This window comes from Rhinolophus ferrumequinum, chromosome 21 (genome assembly GCF_004115265.2).
Source record: "Rhinolophus ferrumequinum isolate MPI-CBG mRhiFer1 chromosome 21, mRhiFer1_v1.p, whole genome shotgun sequence".
NCBI lineage: Eukaryota > Metazoa > Chordata > Mammalia > Chiroptera > Rhinolophidae > Rhinolophus > Rhinolophus ferrumequinum.
Window position 1 is genome coordinate 36449210 of NC_046304.1, and position 20570 is coordinate 36469779.

The 20570-nt window shown below is 45.4% G+C and overlaps 1 protein-coding gene across 6 annotated transcripts; it reads right to left on the reverse strand.

The window, feature by feature from the left end:
* Window positions 1-1960: 1960 nt before the first annotated feature.
* GSDMB (gasdermin B) lies at window positions 1961-19415 on the reverse strand. Of its 6 annotated transcripts, none has more exons than XM_033091858.1 (11): window positions 19163-19415; window positions 17678-17929; window positions 15278-15449; window positions 13503-13674; window positions 12850-12934; window positions 12380-12418; window positions 11405-11431; window positions 10520-10683; window positions 10257-10395; window positions 9817-9887; window positions 1961-2244 (listed from the first exon to the last, which is right to left on the reverse strand). In XM_033091858.1, the coding sequence occupies exons 2-11, from the start codon at window positions 17913-17915 to the stop codon at window positions 2101-2103; spliced, it is 1251 nt and encodes a 416-aa protein (XP_032947749.1). In that variant the 5' UTR covers window positions 17916-17929; window positions 19163-19415; the 3' UTR covers window positions 1961-2100. The 6 variants fall into 6 exon arrangements, with proteins under 6 accessions (XP_032947749.1, XP_032947750.1, XP_032947748.1 ...); XM_033091857.1 differs by lacking the exon at window positions 1961-2244 and adding an exon at window positions 8388-9380 and having other exon boundaries at window positions 19163-19414; XM_033091860.1 differs by lacking the exon at window positions 1961-2244 and adding an exon at window positions 8414-8529 and having other exon boundaries at window positions 19163-19414.
* Between the last annotated feature and the right edge of the window lie 1155 nt (window positions 19416-20570).

Below are 20570 nucleotides of genomic sequence, written 5' to 3' on the forward strand. Positions count from 1 at the left end.
TTTTTGCTCCAAAAGATGCATTAGAGCTGATTGTCCAGTTAGGTCTTCTTTTTGGGGAAACAGGGTAGTACCAACAGTCATTGTTGCTATTGCTGGCTATATTATTCTCAAATTTAGTCACAGTCTCATTTTGTTACCTAAGGACTGAACTGTAAAATTAACTTCCAACAACTTGTATATGAAATAAAACTGGGAAAGAGGGAGAAGAAGGTGGGTAGTCTATTAAATGTATGACATAACAGGCAAAGAGAAAATATGCAAAGCTACTTTGTTTCTGTAATTGGTCATCAGGTTGTAATTGATACCTATGGCTTCATTCTTCAACTACTCATTTCATACTTTGTTTCCATTGCTCTGGGTTCTTTACCTGGTGGAATGACCAAAACCTTCATTCCCAAAGGCTTTGAGTCCTTATATTTTGGCTCCTTTTGATTGTTGTTGCTATGTAGTTTTCCATTAACCTTTAGTATTGGGCATGGAAGAACTAAGAGGCACCCCAGAGAATCTCCCGGGTTCTAGACACAGCCCTCCTTGCTGCCATTGTGCAGCAACCCAATTTGCTCTTGGCAATCAGGTTCAATGACTCCATCCAGTAGATTAACAAACCCCCCTCTGCATTTTTGCCTGTTGGTTCAGTGGCATATGGAGCCCAAAATGTTCATGTCTCATCTTTCAATTCAGGAAAGAACCGTTGTTGTGTCCCCAGATGGAAGCATCTGCCAAACCAGTAGATCTCCAAACCAGAAGAGCTCAAAGTTGCCAGGAAGCAAACTTTCTGCAAGTGGGTTACTAGGAGTAATAGAGAGAGGATCCACTCTCACTTCCACCTTTGATTTCTGGACTATTCTGGCTATGAGGGAGACAATACTATATAGTGGTCCCTGATTCAAAGCATATACTGCATCGTGTAAAACAGGACCTCTTCATTTCAGGGTGTTGTCTCCCAACTGAATCTGCAGCTGAGATTTTAGTAAGCCATTTACCTCAGTCATGCCAGTTGTTTCTAGATGGTGGGGTATGTGGTAAGACCATTGAAATCCATGGTAGCCTATTGCTTCACTTCTTTTGCTGTGATGCCACATAACGCTATGTGGAATGTCATGAGGGTGGATAACGCCCTCTATGAGTCCACTGGTGACAGTGCTGGCAGAAGCATTAAAGCCTGGAAGGCAAATCCACATCTAGAATATGTGTCTATTCCAATAAAGATGATCTGTGTTGTCTGGACAGTTTTATTCTGTCAGCATAAAAAAATTAGGCACACAGGTTAATGATTATGATGTTATCCTGAAACAGACTAATGCATTATTTTTTATTTACAATAGCATGTCTCATTTTGAAACTGAATTTTAAAGTGAGAAATAGAATATGAACATTTTAGTGATAGAATTCTAAAGGGGAACTTTGTCCCCTTAAGAATTAAATGCCTTCTTCTTGAAGGTAGAACCAGAACCATCCTAGAGAGATAGATGCCTAGCGAGTTCAAGTTCAATAATAGCTGACACATATATTATATGTGCCAGGCACTATTCTAAATGTTTTTGTTGTATTTATTCAATATTTCTCATGTTCATCATTGTAGGTACTCTTATTACTCACATTTTATAGAGTGCAAACAGAGGCACATAATTGTGAAGTAATTTTCCCAAAGTCACACAGCTAGTAGTGGTAAAGTTAGCCTCGGAAGTCTCCAGAATCTAGGCTCTTAATTACTGAGTGTTCTGTCTTTCATAGTTAAGTTTTCCTTTAACAGGTAATAACTATTCCTAACATTTTATATGAGCTCTTCAAACAATGCAGTTTAATGGGAAAGTGCCCATCAGGCAAGTAAGGTACAAGAAAATACAAACTGTAACCAAACCCAGTGAGGGAAAACTAACAATGCAGGTGAGAAGAGTGAACCAGTAATGCACTGTGTACCACAAGATGGCCACCTGGTGCTTTCTGATGATGTCAGCGCTGATTTGACTTTTCTTCCCCTCTCCTGCGAAAATCCCACAGAATGTAGGCACTGCTCTTGAGTTTGCGAATTTCTTTTTTTCCTAAGCCAGGAAACTATTTTGTCCTTTTATATTTTGTTTTTCATCCTCCAGCGCCCTTTTACCCCTTAGGTTGCTGCCATATTTGCATCTTAACTGTGTTTCCCCTTGGCAAGCTTTCCTTACCCCACACAGCCCATGCATCTGGTAAATATTTCTCAGGGCCCTTTTGCCTTCCTCCTGTTGCATAAGCTTCTTCGGGTCCCTAGGAAGGAAGAGAGTAGATAAACTGACAAGATTATTATGACTACATTTAGCTCTATGAGAGGAAATAATTTCACAGTCAAAAACAAAACCTGATCTCAAGAAAAAATAATTTTTAAGTTACATAATGGGGGAAAAACATTTATGTCACTGCCAGGTTTGTGCATGTGTCAGTGGCCTAGAGTAGAAATTATTTTTTTTATCATAGCAGGCTTATTATTTCAGCAATAATCCATTCCTCAGAACTCAAAATTAAGTAGCCAAAGAAAGAACTTTTGTATTTCTCACTGAGTCAGAGACTGTAGCTGTCAAAAAGTAATAAAACTTCAGAAAGCTATGGCACAATAATGAATTATGTATGTCTGAAGGACCCTTAGGTTTCAGACACATGATTGGTGTCAAAGGATAGTTCAAGAGTGGCAGTGTTTGTTATGAAAACTGCTAGATGTGTGAGGTAGAGTTTAGATAAAAAGATTACTATACAATCACTTTGGATCAGCCCAGGGCAACACATCGATACTTGGTATCAGAATCTGGAAACAAATAGAGAGAAATAAAGGTATTTGGAAAATAAAGAAGATAAGGCAACAGGAAGCAAAAATGAGAAAAAAGTGGTTTTAACCACCAACCATTGAATTTAAAAGGTTGCTACAGCTCAGAGGGTAGAGGAAGCACAGTTCAGTCCAAATGAACTTGAAGTCCTTTTTTTTTTGCAAATGTAGGTCACACAGCTTTGAACTGAAGAGCTCTAATTTAAGTTCCTGGATCCTACCTCACTCTTGTGGAAAATTTCTGGAATGTGGCTCACACAGAAGGAAATCAATTTTAAAATGCAGAGGAAAGACGAAATTAAGGGTGGAAATGTTTGAGTGTGTCTCCTTCTTTCCTTATGACCCAGCTCTGTTTGAATCTAATAGTCAATGCTTTTTAAAGCATCTCCCAAGATATGTCTCCCCTGACTGAGAGAAAACAGTGAGGAAGACATCTGCAGTCTAAAATGGAAAGACCCTTGCTTTCTGATTCTAGTCTTGGCTCCATCATTTTCTAGTATATCTTTGGCAAAGACCTTTTTCTCATCCCTACTGTGGGGAAACTAGTACCAGTTTCAACCTCTCTTAAAATGTAACTTTATGTAATATAATTTGTATAAAAGAATTTTGTAAATCATAAAAGACCAACAATGTTAAGACTCTGCATTAGCTTGTATGCCCTATGATAGATAGGGACGTGATTCTACACTCCTAGGAATCCATAGCTTTCACCGTAATTTGAATACATGCAATCAATAAGCTTTTATTTACTATTACTTTTATTTACTATTTATTTACTTTTATTTACTTTGCTCAGTTCCTGATCATAGCATCCCTCTTCCAAAGAGGATGATTCATAATAATTATTTCCTTCCTTTTCTTGGAGTTTTACCCCCAAAAGTGTGCATCCCTAAACAATGTAGTTTCTCCATTTTTGAACATTATGTGGAGAGAAACATATTGAATAGTATATTCTTTTATGCCGTGATTCTTTCTAAAGATTAATCTCATGGAGCATTAGTTCATTTATATCCCTTGCTGTATAGTATTCCATTATATGAATATACTACAGTTAGTTTATCCAATCTATTGTTGGGGAACATTCAAGTTGTTTGCAGTTTTTGACTGTTAAAACATCCTACTAACGAAAAGTCTTATAAATGTGTACAAGTTTCTCTAGAGTTTATACTAACAGTCAAATTTCTGGGTCATAGGGTAGATAAATGTTCCATTTGTCATGCCAAACTGTTCAAAGTGGTTGCACTAATTTATCTTCCCAACAGTAGTGTATGAAAGCTTTCATTGTTTCAGGTACTTAACCAACACTTGATATTGTAATTCTTAAACTTTTGCCAATATGATGAGTCTTAGTATCTCATAGTGGTTTTAATTTTATTTCTCTGATTACTAATGAAGTTAATGATCATTTCCTGTTTGTCAGCAATTTTTCTTTCCAAAAAATTTGGTTGAAGACTTTTGTCTATTTCTCTATTGTGTTTTAATTTATTTTAATTTTTTTTGTACCAGCTCCCTGTATTATTCCTTTGTAAATTATATATGCGTTGTATGCTTTCAATATCTTCTCCCATACAATGGTTTGTCTTTTCACTTCTTTATGATATCTTTTGATGAACAAAAGTTTTTAATGTTAATATAGTTATAGTTTTGCCTTTCACATTTAGACCTAAAATCCACCTGGAATTTTTATATATGCTGTGTGGTAGGTATCACATTTCATCTTCTATCCATGTGGTTATCCAATTTTCCTGGACCATTTATTGAAATGTCTAGCCTTTCCCCACTAATCTGCAATGATACTTCTCCCGTATATCAAGTGTCCTTTTATGCACGAGAATCTATGTCTGAGCTGTTTGTTGTTTCTGCTTATTCTTGCTTATGGTGCCATTTCCTTGTAGGCTTCGTTATTTTTTATTGGGAACCACTCCTTGTCCTTAAAAAATTATTTGTGGAAATGAAAATAACTTTTTCCAGAAAAGATTTGTGTTTGGTTCTGCTAGGCGCCTGGAAACACAACCAATCGTGTTCCCTCACAAACTAAGTTTGCAATTTGAGATACTCTGAAACACCCAGGTGATGCAAATCCAGGCTGTTTGGTGAAAAGACTAGCCTATGGTCACAGTGTCATGCAGGATGTTATGTGGGGTCTCTAGTCCCGCTCCCCGCACAAGAACGCAGGATATAGTGAGGCCAAAAAGGAACACCCACGGAGCCATGGATAGGGGAGTCACACCACTATATTCTCGCTGGCGGCTTGGTTGGAGACACGGGAGGCAGGAACCACACGATCCGCAACCCGCCGTCCACTGGTCTCTGCCAACCAACCTCACTTGCTAGCTGCAATCCGCCTCTCTGCAATCCGTAATCCACACTCCAACACACCACGCCATGCAGGACGCCACACCACCACGCCACACACTTTGCTAGCTTAGCCACGGCAGTTGTATCAGTGGCTAATGGCTAACCGATAACAGCTGATGGCCAACTAGTCACAGCTGATGGCCATCTACTACCTGAGCCAGCACCTTTCCACTGAGGCCGAGAGCCTGGAAACTGCACTCCTGGCTGTGTTCCCACACGCAGTAGTTCAGAACCTTTTTCCTTTCCTTTTTGTAAACCTCTTCTTCACTCAATACCAAGTGTCTTCCCCACAGTTGACTGCAGATAAGGCAAGAGCTGATTCACCCTTACCTTAATGATGTAGCCCTTTGAAATTATTAGATCTTGCTTGGGTCTTTGGCCTTGACTTCTGGACTCATCAATCCACAAGGCTGGCCAAATTGAAGCCCCAGCTTGCCCAGATTTGCCAATCTCAATCCCCTTCACCTGGAGTAAAATTATACTAGTGTTCTGGTACTTATCTTCCTGGGTCTCCTTTTCACTTATACTTTGGCTTGAATTCCTTTATCTTGTCAGAAGTTAGATGCTTTTTATGAACGTTTTAAGATTATCTTATCCAGCATTTTAAATTTTTTTCTATGGGAGAGCTGGAGCAAATAACCTAGCTTACTGTTATCAGAAATAAGTTTGGCATCACCCTTCTCGAATGTCTTTCACCTATCTCATATCTAGAAGTTTTTAGTACCTCACCTAGTCTTAGCCTCTCTCCACTTTGCTTGTACCTCTCTCCTCCTCCATTTTCTCTCCTTCCAATGTCCCTTCCCTTCACCTTAGGAGCAAAATCAATAAATGCCTCAATTTGTTTCTTGCAAAGTAATCTCCCCCTTCTCCAAGACCTGTTGATATCCAACTTCATAGGATCTTACCTATCTCAAGGTGGCTTAACCATTTTCCAAAACAGTTTCCTTCCCAGAGGAGGTAAGCACAGTATGTTTAGGAGTCTCTAACTCAGCCTGGAGAGATATAGAAAATTGGGGTTTATTGCTTGAGCTAAGGGTTCTGAAGAATTAGTGAGAGTTAGTGGAATCTCCCACATCCCTCCAACCTCAAATAAGGACTATCCCAATTGTCCCTATTTCAAAATCACCTTTACAAGCAGTTTCAACTGCTAGAATAGGAAATTCCTTACAGACATACGCAATTAACGTATATGGAATTAATAACTCTGGAATCACAATATGCAATGAGAAGAGAGAGAAATCAACAGATTGAATATGAGCCTCAAGTTTTTGGGTCACTTTAAACCCACTTAGATAAGTAGTCTCTTGCTGAGCCTGAGAGGACAGAAAAAAACATTCTTAGTGACACTGGTAGTTCTGACGTCAGGTTAGCCTCATGAAATTCAGAATGTCTCCCAAACTTCCCCCAACTTAAAAGGCACTTTTGAAGCAAGCAATTGTTTACTGAGCCCTAGCAAAGAAAAGTAACCCTTGAACCCTGTTCTCCAGAAACGTTCACATTAGTGGAACAAATGTGTTCATTATGTCAGTACAATATGATGACTGCCACGACAGAAATGTATTCAACATGTTGTGGGCCACACAGAGGAGGAAGTAACCAAATTCTGTGGAAAACTGGGATGATTACTGAGGAATGGATATTTGAGCCATAGCTTAAAGTGGGAGATGGCAACTTGTATTTTTAAAATGTATGTCATTGTAAAAGTATATGGCATATTCAAATAAAAGACCAATAGTTTGGTGTGGCTGGGATCAGAGTTTAAGGAAAAGGGAAGGGGTCAATGTCAGAGGCCAGAGGGAACGACCCTGTCATCTTTTATTAAACACTCTCATAGTACCCTGCAGTTTTTTAATAACACTCTTCCTATTCTGAACTTTCTGTTCTATGTTTTTCCCCAATATTCATCCTTAATACTGGGGATTCAATAAATACTATCTAAAATTAATACATCAAGAACAAATATAAGATATAATTTCTAGTTGTAATAGTAACAATAGAAAAATGAAAACATTGTTAATATGACTGTCTCAAGAAAGTGGGACCAGACTATAGGATGAAGGGGTTTGAGAGGAAAGTTTTACTTAATATTTTTACGTTCTTCTGCACTGTTCAAATATGTTTTCATGTGCATGTATTGTTTTTAAATCAAAATTTTTATCAAGGTTAAAAAAAACACCTTAAAGTGCCCGGATCTTAAATGTATAGCTTAATACATTTTTACCCATGTAAACATCCACATAACCAATATCCAGATCAAAATATACAACATTTCCTGTGCTGCAGAAGATTCCCTCAGACCCCTTTGTAGGGAATACTGCCCCCACCATTCTGACTTCAATCACCATCATTTAGTTTTGCTTGTTTTTCATGTGGAACTATACATGATACACTTTTTCTAAAAACTTCTTTATCGATGTGTATTTACGGTAAAGTATACTGATCTTCAGTGTTAGCTCAGTGGATCTTCACGTATTTACGTCCCAGAAGAATGCCTCACGCCCCTTCCCACTCAGCACTGTCCCCACGAAGATAACCGCTGTTTTGATGTCTATCACCATGGCTTCGTTTTGCCTGTTCCTGAGCCTCGCATAAATGGGATCATGCAGTATTGTGTATGGTCATGGAGGGTACCATTCAGATTTTGTCGAGGGTAAGCGGTTGCAGGAAGCATCGTCGACTGAGCACCTGTAGCTGCTGCCCTGTAGCTCTGCTTCTTGAAGTCAAGCTTCCCCGGGCTGCTCCCAGCCAAATGCTGAGCAAGGTGGGGGTCCTGGAGTCCAGCCATTCCTGCCTGATGGGGCTCCTCCAGTAGACGATCTTGGCTGAGACTCTCAGAACTGTGCCGCCGTCTGAGACTTCCTACTGGATCCTTTCCTCCTCCTTTCCTTTCACAGGTTTTAGACCTGCAGTGTGATCTGAAGGCTTGCCATGCCTCTTTCTTCTCCCTGTCCCTTTGTTCTTCATAGGCTTTCCCCCTAATATGTCTTTTGCACATCTAATTCCATTTTGGCACTTCTTCTCGGAGGACCCAAACGTATAACTATGTTCTTCCATTTGCTCAGCATTATGTCTGAGACTCATCCATGGTGTTATGTGTAGCAGTAATTTGTTCTCTTTTATCATATAAATACACCACAACATATGTATCCATCCTAATGTTACTGGACGTTTGGAGAGTTTTCAACTGGGGGCTCCTATGTGAACGTTTCTGTATATGCCTGTCTTTTGGTGACTATGTGCGCTCATTGCTCCTGGGTGTCTGCCTGGGAAGTGGAGTTGCTGCGTCATCGGCATATGTTTAGCTTTGGTAGATTCTGTCAAACAGCCTTCCAAAGCGGGGGACCAATATGCACTCCCAACAGCACTCATGAGAATTCCTGTTGCGTATAATATTTTTACAAATTTCAAAGAAATAATAACTCTAGTACCAAAGATACAAAACAAATGTATGGTATATCATCCTAGCTTCGTGTTTAAATGACCATTTAAAAAATTGTTGTACCAGAAAAATGCTAAAATACCCCAAAATGTTAACAGTAGTTATATATTAGAGGGAGAAGGGGAAGTACCCTTACCTTTGACTGTGAGAAATATTTGAAATGCTTTATAACAAGCATATATTTATTTTACTTTTAGTTACATTGTCTTAAAAATAGCATTAAAAGGCTTAGGATGACAAAGCAGGGGTCTCCTGCACCCCTAAGTCTTGCAACTCCCGTCTTGGACTCCTTTAATTACTTCCTAGCTTCCAAAGATGTGTGGAAATCTCTTCCCTGCTGCCTTACTGTCTCTATTCTTGTGGGTTTCTGTCTTTTCTATTGCTTTACTGTCATTTAGTGAGGTTTCAAAAGGGAGAGGAAATTAATATGCTCAATCTGCCACTTTTAATCAGAAGTCTACGCGTGCACTCCAGGCTGGCTTTTGTACATTATCAGGCAGGGAATGGGATGTATCAAAGAATAGCCAGCTGCTTGTTTTAAAGACATCATTCTGGTGACGGGGGAAGGAGAGTGGGGTGAGGGTGGATTTGGGAGGGGAGCACCCAGAGGTTTGTGGGGAGAATGGTTAAAGAACGAACCAATAGTTAGTTAGACACAGAGGCAGTCTTCTCACTCAGCTGTAGCAGGACGGAGGCAGAAAAATAGAGAGCACGGAGAATCTGTGCCTCGGGGTCACAGCCCACATCACGGGGCTGCTCACCCCAGTTCTGCTCTAGGGTAGACTCCACCTAGAAGGAAACCCACCAGATTGTAAAAGCTAGGAACAAGGAAATATACCAGAAATAGCTAATGCGTGGCCACACTCCTTAATCCTGAGCTCCTGGCGGATACCGTAATCCATCATGGCACTCTTTCCCATGGAGCCTGGAGAGCCTGATACTCTCTCAACATAGCTACAGGTACTGCTAACCAATCAGTGTTGGCACTTAAGATGGTGCCAACTGCTACCCTGGGACTAGCAGTTTTCCACGCCCCTCATTTGCCCATAGGTAAGCAACAGAGCCTACAAAGTGTCCAGGGACTAGCCACAAACCAGCTGGATGGATGTGAGCTGACAGAGAACTGTGAACTAGGAAGGGACAGTACCCTGGGGCTTCTGGGCCCCTTGAGAGCATGGGCATACACCTTTATGGTGACCCTGGCCCTCAGCCCAGGCTGTCTTACCTGCTCCTTCAACAGGGGCAGGGTCCCCTTCTCTAGGGCCTCAGCCACAAGCTCTTTCTCCTCAGACAGCTCTGGGGGGGTAAAAATAAAAATAGGGTAGTTGGCAAAGAGAAGAGGCACGTAGTGGGACAGAACTTCAGGGTCTGATCAGACCCAAGACAAGCATCAGAGGAGGTTCCAGACAACCGAGAAGGGACTTATTCCAAACGGGCGCCTGCTGTGGCTCCTGCTTCCTCTTAACCTGCAGGCGGTCAGAGCCTCGACAGAGGGGGAAGAGGAGGCAGTCTCAAGCCCTGGCCTGGGGAAGACGGCTCGTTTCTGAAATGTGATGGTTTCTCCCTCGCAACATGTAAAGACAGTGTGTACCTCCTTCCTCCCGCGATCTGGTTCCCCACAGGCCCCTCTGCTCAACATTTCCTCCACGCCAGACACCTCCTCACCCATCAAGGCATCCAGGAAACCCAGAATGGCTTCTGTGCGTGCCTCTACCAAGATCCCGGCAGCATTAAACAGGCTCCGTATGAGAGGACCTGCTGGGCCCTCCATCTGTGGCTCACTGGCGATCAGGACCTCAGACACCTAGGGCCAGGACGGCGGGGAGCTGAGCCCTAGTCCCACTAGAGCAGACGGTTGGCAGGGTGTCAACTGCCCTCCCCATTGGCTCCTCCCTCTCTCCGCCCCAATCCTTTCTCGGGCCTCTTACTCTTTGCTCTAGATCCTGCAGCTCCTCATCCTCCATGAGGATGCACTTAGTGAGGCAGCTCAGTGCCTCTTTTCGCTCCTCCTCAGTCAGATCCTGGAGGCCCCTCACCGTGTCCTGCACCTTTTCCTTCATGTTTCTGAAGTCCTCCAGACTCAAAGACTCCCCTGTACAGACAGCAAGACAGCAGTTAAGAATCCAACCTACCCAGCCCAACAAGCTCCATTACCAAGAGTCCCCTAGTCCCCATTCTTGGTCTGTTTCGCTTCCGGAGACCACCTCTGTATCTTCCCATCTTCTCATCTTTTCCTGTTAAAATGAAGCATCCTTCCTCCCAGATTCCCACCATCATTGCTTCCCGCTGACCCTGCTTCCATCTCCTAGATGCCCCTAGTCTAGTTCCAACTCCAAATTCTTCTCCGCCTCCAGGAAATCAAAACTTATTTAGTCCTTGCCATTCAAAGCGCAGTCTTTAGACCACACTCAGAGTAGTGAGGATTTAGAGGAAGTTACAGCTGTGCTTCTCATGCATGGAAGTGACAGACCATGCATGAGAATCACCCGGGGAGTGATTAAAAATCCTGATGCCCAGGCCACCACCCACCCAGGTCAATTAGAATTTCTGGAGGTGGGACTCAGGCATCACTAGTTTTAAAGTGCTCCCAGGTGACATCTATATACAACCAACAAGAACCACTGTGTTTAGAGGAGACAGATGCAACCTCCAGACTAAAGCTGAAACCTGCCGTGGGGCCTGTCTTGCCCTTCTCCTCCCACCGTCCCCACACACATACTCAGCCACCCCACCTGAACTGCAGTCCTTGAAGCCAGCGGGCTCAAGGGTGAGTGGGTGCCGCAATCCTGAACACAGATGGCTCCCATTCTTACCTGGATGACATGAAAGACCATCTTTCTCTGCAAAGAAAGGAAGGATAATCTCAGAGAGTCTTTAGGTCACCTCCAGCACCCTGTGGATATTCTCTTCCCAATGATGGACGTTTTCATTCTTGGATTCTGCGCCCTCTCTGCCCATGTCAGGGAGCCTGGGTCCTCCTCATCGTGGGTAAGTGACAAAGCACTGTATTTGCAGACTCATTCCCATATCCTCAGAGATAGTCAGCCATAGGATTATGCCTACATGATTGAGAAAGAAACAGAAGCCCAGAGAGGGTGCAGTATGTCCTCAGTCACTCAGCAAATGGAAGTCAGAGCAAGGACTGGAATCTGTCTCCTGACTCCTCTGTTATGGCACTTTTGTGTTAGCAAGACTTTGCCTGCACTGCACCTGAAACTTCTACAACTTCCAGGAGTTGCCTGAATTTTCAACCTCATCTAGACCTCTCTCTCTTCCCAAGGCCTCTTAGTACAATTCTTCTGGGATCTAGGGAAAGACTCTAAGTTCCAGAGGAAGCCACATTCAGAATCACAGGGATCTTCTAGTCTAACCCGTTCATTTTAAAGTCAGGATAACCATGGCTCAGGAGGCTAAGGAGTGGGACAGCCACAACTAGACCCTAAGACCGCCAGTCCAGAGCTCCTTTTACAGCCAGTGCTATCGTATGAGAACTGGCCAGGTGCTTCCTAAGCCTTCCGTAAGGGCTGTGACCTCAGGATCCAGCACACTGACCCATACAATGCAAGTCAAAGTTGTCGGAAACTCTAGGCCAACGTGCAATCCAACTTGCTTCTCCCACAGCAGATTCTTCTCCTGCCCTTACCACGGGTCCCACTCTGGGCATCCTGTTACATCCTTAGCCTTCATAACTATAATTCCAGGCCATTTGTTATCTGTTATCCTCTTTTTAAAAATAGTATTCTTGCCCATTCTGGAACGATGAACAGGAGACCCAAAAGCTCACTCACCTTCTGGAAAGGATTTTGTTTTGCCAGAGAAACAAATCTCTAAACCAATGCAAAAAAAAGAGGGGGGAGAAGGGAGAGAGAGACAGAGAGAGAGAGAGAAAGAGAGAGACCAGTTATCAGAAAAGTTTTCTCAGTGTAAGTTCCTAGTTCTACTCTCTCCCCAATCCTCACATCCTGCCCCCGCCCCCGGCCCCCACACAAAAAAATAAACAAATACTGGAAGAGAGATAGGAATTAATGCCTCTAGGGAAGGATCAGCATCAAGATGGAGCAGATCCTGGGTCAGCGAGCTGAGCAAGGAGCTTCATTCAGTCCTTCGCAGTCTTGAGCCCTCCCTCTTCCTTGGAACTTTCCCCCACCTTCAAGCTCAGCAGGGCCCCTCCAGGCTGACACAGAGCCTGACTCCACCCATATGTTCAGTGGGTTCACCCCGCACCCACTGCACCCCACCCCTACCAAGCCTTGCTTACTTATCCTCTCCATGTTGGGGAAGACGAGCTGCTTTATTCCATAGCCCAGGACCTGCTTGGTGGGGATGGTCACTGCCCTTTGGTGCTGGGAAAAAGGAGCCCACATTGATTGATCCCTAGGTACTTTACATAGTTACCTTGCCTGATCTCCCAAACAATCCTGAGAGCTAGACATTTTATCCCCATTTTACAGTTGGCAGAATTGAGGCTCAGAGAGGGTCAGTAGGTGAGCCAGTTTCACAGCTAAAAACAGTAGCAGAGCTGAAATTTGAACCCACATCTGACCTCAAAACTCAAGTTGTTTCAGCAAATATTTACTGGGACCTGTTTTGTTCCAGGCACTGCCTCCTGCCTCCTGCCTCCTGAAAGGGGAGGCAGACAATGAATAAGCAAAAAACCTCACATAATTATAAACTGTGGGAAGCGCTAAGAAGCAGATGAAAACAAGGCATCACCATAGAGTACCAGGGGAGGAACTTCGCAATGCCACACACACATTCTTGGGCAAGAGAAGATAGAAGGCCAAGGAGTCAGCAAGACTGCTCAGGGAGGCCTGGAGGAGAACTGAAGAGCCTGGAGTCTGGGCTGGCATTGCCCCCACCCACAGTGGCTGGGCCCAGGCTGGATCCCCAGCTGTCTCCCAGGACCCTAACCTTGTGTTCATATTTGAGACGGCAAAAATCCAGATGGCTCCAAAATGCGTATTTCTCTTCACTTCTCAGGGTTTCCTTCCTTGCTGTCTCCACAGTTTCTGTCACCAGATACAGGTTTTCTCTCATTGTCTGGATTGATCGGAACGAAGAGGGCAGTTTTCTCTTCAGCTTCCTAAAGGGAGTAGGGGTGGGGATGAAAGTTCAGGGTCTCAGGGGCCCCACCTCTCAGTGACATTTCTTCCTCTCCATCAGCTAGTTCCTATTTGAGATTAAGTGCTTCTGAGGCTGGAACACCAAGGCACACAGCACCCCCATTCACAGTGCACTTTACCCTCTGTGGGGGCATGAGGGTGCAAAGTGTGAAGGGAGTTCACTAGCATTTATGGAAGACCTCAGTGTACCAGCACTGCCAGATCCTTCACGTGCCATTTCATTTCCCCCTCACCACAACCTGGTGATGTAGGTGCCCATTTTTCACATGAGGAAATCGAGGCTTGGAGATAGGTGTGAATGGTCCAAGGTCACACTGTTAGTAAGTATAGGGCTGGGATTCAAACCCCGGTCTGTGTGAGTCCAAAGCATGTGACCTCCCCATGGCACTGAGATAGGCATCCACCTATCCACCCAGTCCACCACACCCCCTTCTTTGAGAAGGGGCTCCAGCTCCTTGCACTGGTTCCTGGGGCCTGGCTGCATTGTCCACCCGTGGGCTCCAGGAGGCATCTCTGATTTCATAAGGAAATTCGTTTTGTGACTGAAAACAGCCTGATGGAGCTTCTGGTATTTGCAACCAAAAAACCCTCAAGGAAGACCTACATCCTTGCTTCTGCGGACTTTCCTCTACCCCATTCAGTACCCTCCCCCTAACTCTATTTACACATATCACATAGCCTCACCCTAGAAACAATAGGCATTCCAGAAAAAAATTGAGCTCCCTTCGAAAAACTCCAAAGGCCCCTTCCCAGCAATACTGTGGGAGGGTTCAAAGGACCAGTAAAATTTCACTGTAAGCTTTCAGTTTTTAATGAAAAAGAAAAACAAAAGGCATCTACCTCATTCAAAGAGGCCTAGCCCAGGAGAAACAGCTACGGAAGAAAACAGCAACAACAAAACGATTGCTGAAGGGGGAGGCTGGTGACATCCCTTTAAGTCCCCTGGAAGCATCATGCCCTCAACAATCAGAACCTCTGTGGCGCTTGATTGGTGCCACCCAGGTGGGGTAGGGTGGTGATACTTTCTGTGCAGGAAATGTTCTGTAGGGGTGTTTGATTTCACTGTGCTTCACTTCAGCTGTCTTACTGAGCACCTACTATATGCTGGGGCTAAACACAGAGGTTAGTCAAGTCCGTCCCTAGTCATGAATTGTTCCCAGTCCAGTGAGGGAGGGGGACATGGAAACCTCTGGCTTGCCACAAGGCAGAGCAAGACAAGCATTAAAATACAGATTTGAGCAAGTCGGTATAGGAGAACAGAGGAGAGCAGCTTCTTGAAACCCGTAGGTTTTGGTCCACATCAGAGAAATCAGTCACCCTGGAGGGCAGCAGGGATGTGAGTGAATTGAGGGTGTCAGGGGTTTCCTAGAGGCTGATCCTGAAGAGTGAGAAGGCTTCCTGAGGTGGAGGAGAAGGCAGCATGCCTGAGTGCAGGAGTGGGTTGAGGGAGTGCCGGGAGTGGGGGTGAGAGGCTGAAGCAGCCAGGCGCGCCCACCTCAGTGCCTTTGACCCACAGTGGGTTTCTCCTTCTCACCCCCCACTGCTGCCTACCTCCAGCCTCACCTGTTCTCAAGGGAATTCAGATATTGCTGGGATACCCGGGTCTCCAATATCTGGACTCTCTGCTCCTGGGAACCATGGAAGGCCCCTGGAATTGTTATTTCTTTGGGCAATGTCACTGTCAACATGTCCTTTGAGTCTACCATGTCCACAACTTGGAACTCAGCCTTTCGACCTGGAAAGAGAAGGGCAAAGGTCACAGTAGTCTCTAATTTCCAGAGAAAAAGTGCATTTTGTAACTGGTTGAGAGATGACAGAACTGGAAATAGTGCCTGAAATCAGTCCTGCATGTGTGACATTAAAGTCTCTGGGCCCATTTGTTTATTGAGCAATGTCAAAGTTTGTGTGTACTTTATCAGAGAGAAAAGAAAAACTCAAACCTTATGCACAGAGTACAGCATGGAGAAGGGATATAAAGACTAACTTCACAATGGAGAAGCTTGATGAACATGACCTCAGCCAGGTGACCAAGATAAACATCAACAGTGAAAGTCTTGTTATTCATATGTACTGCTGAGCTGATGTCATGAGCAAGGCACTTGACCTCGATGGTCTTCCCCCCAACAAATCCATTACTACCTCAATCTAACCCTAAGAAAAAGACATCAGACAAATTCCAATGGAGAGGCATCCTACAACATGCCTGACCGGTATTCCTTAAAACTGTCAAGGTCATCAAAAACAAGGAAAGTCTGAGAAGTCGTCACCGCCAAGGGAGCCTAAGGAGATATGATGACTAAAGGACGTGGTGTCCTGGATGGAATCCTGGGACAGAAAAGGGACCTTACATAAAAACTAAGATAGTCTCAATAAAGTATGGACTTTAGACAGAAGAAAGAAAGAAAGAACGAACGAACGAAAGAAAGAAAGAAAGAAAGAAAGAAGGGAGGGAGGGAGGGAGGGAGGGAGAGAGGGAGGGAGGGAAGGAAGGAAGGAAGGAAGGAAGACCTATGCACACTTTAGCACCATATTGTTAAAAAATAAATAATCCATTTGGAAAGGGAGCAGGCCAAGTTGCTCAAAATCAATTCAAACTACCAATTCACTTCATTCTTATGGATTTTTTTTTTTTTAAAGTTTGGTTTCACCTCTGCCTCTGAAATTTTTATGCAAACATAGACTTTCCCTTAAAGGAAGTTAACTAACTTATAAACTTTTGTTTTTCCATACTCGCACTTGGCCTAAGCCTCTGGGGCGTATGACGATCAAGGTAAAACGTCCCAGTCCTGATTTAGATTTTTTTCTGTTTTCTGTGAACTGGTCATTTGGCAAAGTGATTTTTTTGTGAATTAGCTTTTAGTACATTGGCTCTTGGCCATTTGCTTTTCAGAGAATTAACTCAGAGTCTTTGAAAAATGCTAACCTGAAATTTTCCTAAATCTCCTTGCTTGCTGAATTAGACTCTGCTGTGGAAACACCCGCCACCTCCGATTAATCTGGCTGCTGGTCTTGGTCACCGAACAGCAATGCCTGGCACAGGGCAGGTGCTCTATGACTGTACAGTCGGACTGTTAGAATTCTTTTCCATCCCTTGGTGAGACACAGATGGGCAATAGCTGAGATGGTTGAGCTGTAAAAACTCCTCTTCATGAGGCATGAGACACAGAAATAAGATTTCCAAGTGAGCGTTCAACCACACTCACCCTGGGGCTTGTAAAATCCAGGAAACCCCAGGAATAGCTGAGCATGGAGGCAGAGGGATGAAACAGACACCTCTGCGAATTCCTTCAAGCCCTGAGGGAGTTCTGCTCACCAGACACGTCCCATTCAGTCATAATTTCCAGGGAACAGGAAGGGATAATAATGATAACCGCCACCAGCAGAATGATTGGAGTGAACTTTTATTGAATGTTCCTTTCCTGCAGACGCTGTGATAAATGATTTACATAATTTATCTCATTTGATTCTTGCAACAGTCTGCTTGACTTGCCAGATAAGGAAACAAACTTAGAGAGATGAAGCAATTTGTCCAGATGTCCCTGAGCTGGTAAGTGTCAGAGCCAAGCTTAGAAACCGGATGCCCCGAACTCTACACATTGTGTGCTCTCTCAACCACGGAGCAAACTGCCTCCATTTCTTTATCCATTTACAGAACAAACATACAAACACATGAGAAGACATCAGCTAATTTAAAAGGGAATTATTTAGTAAAGGAAGTAATACGAAGGGAAGACTATTTAGGAACAGTTTCCAAGAAAAAGAAATTTCCACGTTCCCCCATCCCCTTCTCCTCTTGCAGCTCTGCTGTACGCGTCTTAAATTGAGGTGTGTGGACACATCTGTACAAATCGATTTCTTTGTTGACTGGTTGATTTGGTTGAGGGCAAAGGGGACTTGAGTGTGGGCTGGCGTGGGTGGGGCAAAGCCTCCTGGCTGACCATCTCTTGCGTATCTCATACTGACCTTGGAACCCAGAATCCAGCTTATCCAAGTGCCCTTCACTCTCCTCTCTCTCCAGGATGTCCTCCAGGGTGAGGTCTGTACTGTAGTAGCGGTGTCCCAACAAATTTCTCTTCTCTCTCACCAGACAGAAGCAATGGCGTCTGTCTGCTTCCACGATGCTTCTGACAGCAATCATATCACCTCCAGTGTCCATCTCTTGGACCACAACTCTTGTGATTTTCTCAAATATGCTGGGCATTGTGCCTGGACCAACTGGGAAAAAGGAGCCAATTTCAGTTTGGGGGATACTGGTTCAAGTTTTTCGATCTCCTACCTTTGGCAGCCTGGGGTCAAGGAAGATCCAACAGTTCTAGGACAACCAGGACGTGGTATTATTCACCTTCCCTGTTTCTAGAAGGTGAGGCGGTCACTACACACTAAGGAGGGGTGACAACCACAAATGGTAGATTCTTCTCTGTCCCTCATGGAACCCTTCTGCAAAAAAGATGGAGCAGTAATTGCCCCAGACGGAAAGTGAGACCTGTTTCCTAGATCTCCCACAGCAGAGTTGCCCACTTGCCTAGGGGGACCTAAGGGATGGGAAGGCAGGCGCACCATCCCCCAGCCAAACCCTCACCAGTGCCGAGGCAGAGGTCCCAGGAAGGGACAAGGGCCACAGCTCAGACCTCACTCTCCAACCCCAACTGATTACTTCTTCCTTTGGCTCTGACTCCTAGGCCTCCCTCCCTTGATGTATTCTGCAAGGCAGTTGAATGGGTACCCTACCAACCATTTCCCAACAAGATGGTGGTCAGTTGGCCTCAGAAAGAAACAAAAGAGAAAGGACGGAGTGCAAGAGAGGCTTGGAGCCGGGCACCCTGGACAGCTCCCCACCCCCCACCTCCAAACCTCTCTCCTCAGTTTCTGGTCACCTTCGGAAGGGCCCCCTTATGCTTTGTAAAATAAAATGTATCCCCAAACCCCACCTAGGGCATCTCCTCTCCTCCGCCTCTCCCCTTACACTCTCCTGGTCTATCACTGGCCCTGCTGGGACGGTCCCTGCAGGACCCTCTATAGGCCCGTCACCAGTCCAGTCTGACACAACTGCTCCTTCTCCGTTTCCATTTAACAGCAGCTCTTGGTCCCCACCATATTGAACCCTTCAGGCTCTCTTACCTCCAAATTCTTCTTATTCTCTCTCCTTCCATCAATCATTTGGAACTCCTTCCTTTGAGATCTCTTTGCCTTTCCCCAGGCTCCTTTGCTTTCTTCTGGGCCAGGCCTCCCCTCACAAGCTTCCTGGGCTCCACTTCCCCATCCTACCTCTGGCCACCTTCCCCTAGGTCCCTTCTGGCTGGCTCAGGCACCTGTTTACCCATGCTCCCTTCTCTGTACCTGCCCCCACCATGGTGGCCAACTCTTAACTCACTCCCAACCTAGGAATTCTTCTGCGTGTCTGAAAAGGCAGTGCCCAGGGCCCACAGGCCCATCTCAGGTGCTACCCACCTCTTCTCCGTCCTCAGTTGCTCACCAGAAATGGAGGTTGTGAGCACCGCCTCGGTTAAGATCTCTTCACAGTGCCTGGCCACTGTGTCTCAGGAAGCTATAATAAGGGAATTGAAAGGGACTGGAAAGCTGGGTAGGGCTCAATGCCCCACCTCTCAGGCCCTTAGATAAGCCACATTATGGCTGGGCTGGAGGCAGATAAGGCCAGAAGTAAGAAACCCTTCCTTCCTCTTGGACTCAGGGAATGTATGATATATATCCTAGGTGAGTAGGCGGATTTGGGCCAGAGAATGGTACAGCAGAGGGCACACTAGGCTGTGCAATCCGGTGAGTTTGGTACAGAGAAATAGAATATGGGCGGGTACCAGCCAAATGCCCGCAGGCGATGGCTAGGCCGTACCAGGGATATGAGAGTGATCCAGCTGGGACCAGCTGCCCACATGCCGCGCTATGGTGGGAAACACTGGACTCCGCAACAGTAGCTAACACCTGTGGGGGCCAGTGAGGGGGGCTCAACCTCGCTGCCCACCACATGCTGCCCCATGGCCCTCAGAGAGATGCCAGCGCCTGTCCTCTTCACCCGCCTCCTTGTCCAGGAAGAGGTCTCTGGCTCCACCCCTCAGGCAGAGATACCCCCCCCTCCCCGAGGGAGCCCCACCTGTCTTCCGGCCCCTGCCGCCCTCAATTCCCAAAGGACATTTCAGGAGCTGGTGATGGTAGTAACAGTAGTAACACCGATGTGCTACCATGTACCCTGAGTTTACACGTGCCAAGCAGCGCGCTAATCCTCTCAACAGCCGTTACGAGGTATTATCTTTACACAACGGAGGAAGAAGCTGAAGCTCAGAGAAGTCACTTGGCAAGGCCACAAAGCTAGCAAGTGGCAGAGCTGGGATTCGAACCCGGATTATTGTTGATGTGTCCTAGCCCCTCACCTGACTACATTCTTGCAGGTCCATGGAAGCCCTTAGGGCACCCCCACGCCCAGGACTGAGCCCAGGTGGCTGGCTGCATTTCTCCCAGGGCTGCATGGGCCTCACTCAGGGGAGGGCAGGCAGTGGAGGGGGGAGGTGGACTTGGGCAAAGATCCTAGTTTTCCTGACACCCACTCCAAGGACACCGGGATGCTAGAGCGGCCAGGCAGGAGCCCAGGCTGCCGGGGCAGCCCCTCCCTTCTACGTGGGACTTTGTCCCGGGAACAACAAATGATACTGCACAGAACACACTGAAAGGCCAGGAACCTCGGAGATAAAGTTCCTTTGCTAAAGGACTCCTCCCTCTCCGGCCATGTGAGCCTCAGTAAGTGCTGGGGGTTACCGCTTCCCCTCCACTCCTGCTTACGGCAGGGAAGAGGAAGCATGAAGATTCTCCTGCAGACAGACAGGCCCGGAGATGAGGCCCTCCCAGG

Excerpts from the sequence above, each read along its gene's own strand:
- GSDMB (XM_033091855.1), bottom strand. The coding sequence starts at position 17,915 with ATGCCCAGCATATTTGAGAAAATCACAAGAGTTGTGGTCCAAGAGATG. Across the intron at positions 12,419-12,849 it reads CCCCAACATGGAGAGGATAA|AGATTTGTTTCTCTGGCAAA; the intron begins GTAAGCAAGGCT and ends GCATTGGTTTAG. Across the intron at positions 10,684-11,404 it reads TGGTCTTTCATGTCATCCAG|GGGAGTCTTTGAGTCTGGAG; the intron begins GTAAGAATGGGA and ends CTGTCTGTACAG.